We start from the raw sequence: 4,626 nt of genomic DNA, 5'->3' as shown, positions 1-4,626 counted from the left end.
GGCGCTAGAGCTGCAACGTGTAAACGCTGCGGCAAGAGTGGGCATCTCCAGTACGTCTGCCTGAATCCTCTTCCATCAGGCCAGGTTACACGAGTGATGGGGAAGGCAGTGGAGAGTAATGGTTCATCATCGAAGCACTCAACTCCAGCTTTTCTCGTGGAAATCGGCTGCCAGGATAAGGCATCCACTCCGGTTACCAGTGCTGAACCCCAGCCAGGAATCGACGGTGCAGTCTGTTGTGTAACTCCCTTTTGTGCTGCGGACCTTGGTTGTGTTGATCGAAATATGTCGGGAACTCCTGAGAAACTGGTGGTGGAAAGGGATGCATTGTCTCTTTCACTGTTATCTAATCCCGACACGGTTCGAATTTCGATTGCAGGTGAGTACTATGAAGCCCTTGTGGATACAGGGGCAGCGGTAGCGATGGTCCGAGCCTCAGAAGCAGATCGACTATCGATTAAATGCCCTGGAGATGTGAAAATAGTGACCGTCAAACCTATAGTTGTGACCTGTGCCAATGGTACTGCTCGAATAGTGCGAAGAGAATGTGTTCTCCGCTGTTATGTTGGAGAGTCTCAATCTGAAGTACTGCTACCGTTATTGATGGTGAATGAATTGTCACATCCCGTAATTCTGGGTCGCGCAGCGTTAAGAATTTTGGGAGCGAGGTTGATATATACTGATGGGGAAGATACGGCTGCTTCATTGCGTGACCAACTTCGGGAGTTCTTGAACGGTGATAGAGATTCTTCCGTGAATACGGTAGCAGCGGTCGAAATATCTGCAGCTCCTGTGATAGAACTTGCTCAAGTAGAGGCCACGCTCCAGGAAGATGAATATCGAGTGAATTCACTGGAGAGGGGAGATGCTGCTGGTGAGTGTAATGAGCCGTTTAGGGATTTCTCGAAAATAACTTCAAGGGATCCATTTGAGGCTGAAATCAGTAAAGCTTTGGATGGGCTATCATTGAATGAGAATTTTCTCGACGCAGCATTGCAGAGAATTTACGGTCATGGGGTGTTCGAAGTGCCCGATGCGCAGTCTTATCAGTTATCCTTGAAAAAGTTATGTGAGATTGTTGATCCTAATGGCTACGTGGTTAAGGATACTGATGATCAGCAATACCGTTTTTTGGTTGACTGGCCTCTCAGTTCAACTCGACCAGACCAGCAGCAGAGCAGAGGTAGCTGGCGTCCTGATAGTCTTATCCGTAAGCTTTCTCCGGTGCAGAAGGAGAAGTGGGACGCAGAACTGAAGATGTACTTTGATCGTCAGTGGTGGTGTGAAGCTGGCCTACGTCCAGGTCAAGATCCAAAAGTAGAGTGGGCGACGTGTTTTCCAGTTTGCTCGTTGAGCGACTCGAAAACTACGCCAGTTCGTCCATGCCTCGACTTCAGAGGCTACAACTCGAAGAGTCCAAGATGTTCAAGCCGCCGACGTTCGGTGCAGAGAGCAGTCAGAGAGTTGAGAGCGAAGCTTTACCCACAAGCGATCGTCGAGCAGATGGATGCGAGTAAGGCATTCTATAGAATTGCCGTCAATAAAATATTATATATTGATTGTGGTCGCAGTGACCTCTCCAACTCCCTCAAGGCCACGAATCGTCTTGCCTTCGGCCTTGCTATAGGGCCGAATGCCCTAGAGAGTATTGGCGATATCTTATTTGCTATTCTCAGAGCGAAATTCCCTATGGTGGAAGTGGTACGAGTGATGGACGATTACCTTATAATATCGCCTAACAGTAAAATCCGATCGATGTGGAATCGGGATATGATTGCCCTCTTCTCTAAAGTTGGATTTGAGCTACCAGAAAGTAAGAGAAGTTTGTGGGGCCATTCTGAAGATCGATTTTGTCGTTGGCTGGGCGCCGACTGGAAATGGGATCCCAATGGAGTATTATCGGTTCGTAGATTACCGATTGAGAATGGAGAGCTCCAGAAAACGAGGAGAGGGATCTTTGCTGTTGCAGGTCGATATCTCGATATCACTCGATCAGCTGGGGAAGCACAGTGTAGAGCTCATTGTGATGTAGCGAGGCAAATTGCTGGTCGATGTACCGGCAATTGGGATGACGAAATCGACTCCAAAGCTGAGCAGAGTTGTCGAAAACATTTACAAGCAGCTGAAATGATATGGCAGCGACTCAATGGAGCTGTACCGATTATTAAAGGTGCTAAAAATCTGAGAATTGCTGTCGACGCTTCCAACTCGGTTATGGAATAGAGATATGGGTTCCAGCTGCTCAACTAGCAAGCTCAGTTGAACCCCATCCCACTGGTTGGGTCTCTGTCTACGCTGAGAGCAAGCTCTTTCCCTACGGTTGTACTTGGCATGCAAACCGGCGCGAGCTCTATGGTATATTGATGGCTTTCATCGCAGTGATTGATCAGATGCAGAGCGAATGGTGGGACTCTCTCAAATCTATCGAAATTTGCAGTGATAGTTTGGTCTCTATTCGCCGTATGCGGTCATCACCTCATAAGATCCATGGTATAGATCAGCTATCGATAGCAAGATTAAGATCATCGATTGATGAAGCAGTTGAGGAGTTTAGATTATTGGGAGTGGGTATAACATTTTCCCATCATTCTCATAATTCTTTATACATTAATAGAGTAGATATTCTATCTCGCATATCAGAGGATCTCCCACCATCGAATATTCTCACCAACATTGATTGTGAAGTTGATGAATTCACTTCATATGAGATCCCAAATATGGCGTCTGATATCATTGACTTTCATTATCCATACTCTTTGTTGATTCCGACTATTGAAAGTATCCCATTATTGCAAAAGTTCTTGATCCTCTACGAGTCATTTCAAGCTTGGCGTGGTCGTGGTCCGACAGATTTATCGGAGGTTGTTCGAAGGTTCTTGATTAAACAGCAGGATTGCGACCCACAAGCTCGAGAATCCAAGAAGGTCTTAGAGTCGTCTATGGATCCTAATTTCTTCAAGGCGAATTTACCCCCTTCTCTCTATCATTACATACGACACTGTATTCTTCTTAACGGTGTCCTTTGCAAGGTCTTGGGACGAAGATGAATCTCTCAAGATCGTTCTACCACGCCCAACAGCATCATCCCTACTTGGAGACCTTACTAACTATTATCATCATGTACGCGGTCATGTCGGGGTTGATGCTACTTATCGTCATCTTCGAAAAGTCTTTTGGGCACCGGCACTACGTAAGTCCGTCAAGGGCGTTGTCCGCTCTTGCGCTGCTTGCCTAGTGACCGCTCCTCTGAAAAAACTACGACATGAGACTCACCTGAAATGTCCTTCGTCGCCATTTGAGGTGATTGGATGCGATCTGGTAGGACCTTTGGTGCCGGGCGCTATACAAGCTGGTGGTAGTAGTGGTGCTCGTTGGATACTCACTGTTACGGATTTTTTGAGTCGTTATTGTCTTCTATTTCCGCTCAGTGATATCTCGACTTCATCTATTTGTAAAGTATTAGAACGTGAAGTATTTCTGGTCTACAGAGCACCGGCTACACTCATCACTGATTTAGGAAGTAATCTTATTTCCTATGCTTTTGATGCCCTTTGTGCCTACTACGCCTGTACGCACCTCACCTTGCCAGTTCGCCATCCTTCTTCAGGAGGCTTTTACGAAGTAGCTCATTTGCACTTAGTCAGGTGTCTGCGTCGTTGCCTCCAAGGGTGAAAGTCTAGTTCATGGCCTGAACTTTTGAGACTCATTCAGGCTTCTATGAACAATACAGTCGACGAGGCCACTGGACTTACCCCTCACCACATCGTTTTTGGATTCGATGCGGTGTTACCATTTGAGAATATGTTGATGTCATCTCTACCTCAACAGGCTCTTACGATTGATTCGATTAAAGAATATATGTCCTACCCCAATGAAACTCGCTGCGGAGTGGTTCTTAATGCTGTGAAGAAGTTAGAGAAGAGCCGGCAGAGGATGACTAAGAATTGGCAAGATGAATGGAGGAAGGGTAGATCTGCTACAGTAGGTCCAGTCGTTCGTCCTGTTTACGAGATCGGTCGACAAGTATTGGTCTATCAACCCATTTCCCACAAGCTTGATGCAATGTGGATTCCTGGGGTAGTAACTCGACATCTAGGAAAGGAGTGTGTTGAGGTTAAGTTCTCTGATGGTTCGGTTCAAGTTTACCACAAGGACCATATTAAAGATGATGACGGTGGTTTATCTCAAACTCAAGATCCCAGAGTGATTGCGAAGCCTACTACCCCTAGGGTACCTGCTGTTCTCCAGCAGCCGAGTACGGGAGAGATTCCGGATCGTGGGAGGAAGAGGTTACCTTCCACATCCGAACCCGCTGGATTTGCCGAACCTTCCAAGCGTAGAGTACTCCGTAATCCTACTAGATCATATTTCATCGCTTGGAAGGATGCTGACGGTATAGTTCGATATGGTCGAAAGCTGTCTTGGACCAATGATGATTACTTATTGGTACAAGAGTATAGATTGGATGAGGATGAGCGTATATTGCTTCCATTATGGATCTCCCCAGAGGGCTCTCATCATATTGGAGCAATTTTGGATCCACAATGTAAACCGCTCACTTTTACAGTATCTCCGAGAGATACTGTTACTCTATACTTAGATGGTTCTCATAATTGTCTGTCTCAA

At 46.3% G+C, this 4,626-nt stretch overlaps 1 protein-coding gene across 1 annotated transcript; it reads left to right on the top strand.

Moving 5' to 3' along the window:
• Positions 1-3,858: 3,858 nt before the first annotated feature.
• On the top strand, positions 3,859-4,620 carry Pmar_PMAR017253 (hypothetical protein; the record flags this gene model as incomplete). The annotated part of the gene is made up of 1 exon (XM_002771980.1): positions 3,859-4,620. A coding segment is annotated over one exon (762 nt), but the record flags the coding sequence as incomplete, so codon positions are not given.
• Between the last annotated feature and the right edge of the window lie 6 nt (positions 4,621-4,626).

The sequence above is a fragment of the Perkinsus marinus genome (genome assembly GCF_000006405.1).
Source record: "Perkinsus marinus ATCC 50983 genomic scaffold scf_1104296962102, whole genome shotgun sequence".
Taxonomy (NCBI): domain Eukaryota; phylum Perkinsozoa; order Perkinsida; family Perkinsidae; genus Perkinsus; species Perkinsus marinus.
The sequence above is the reverse complement of the archived record's forward strand: the minus strand, read 5'-3'. Positions and strand labels throughout refer to the sequence as shown.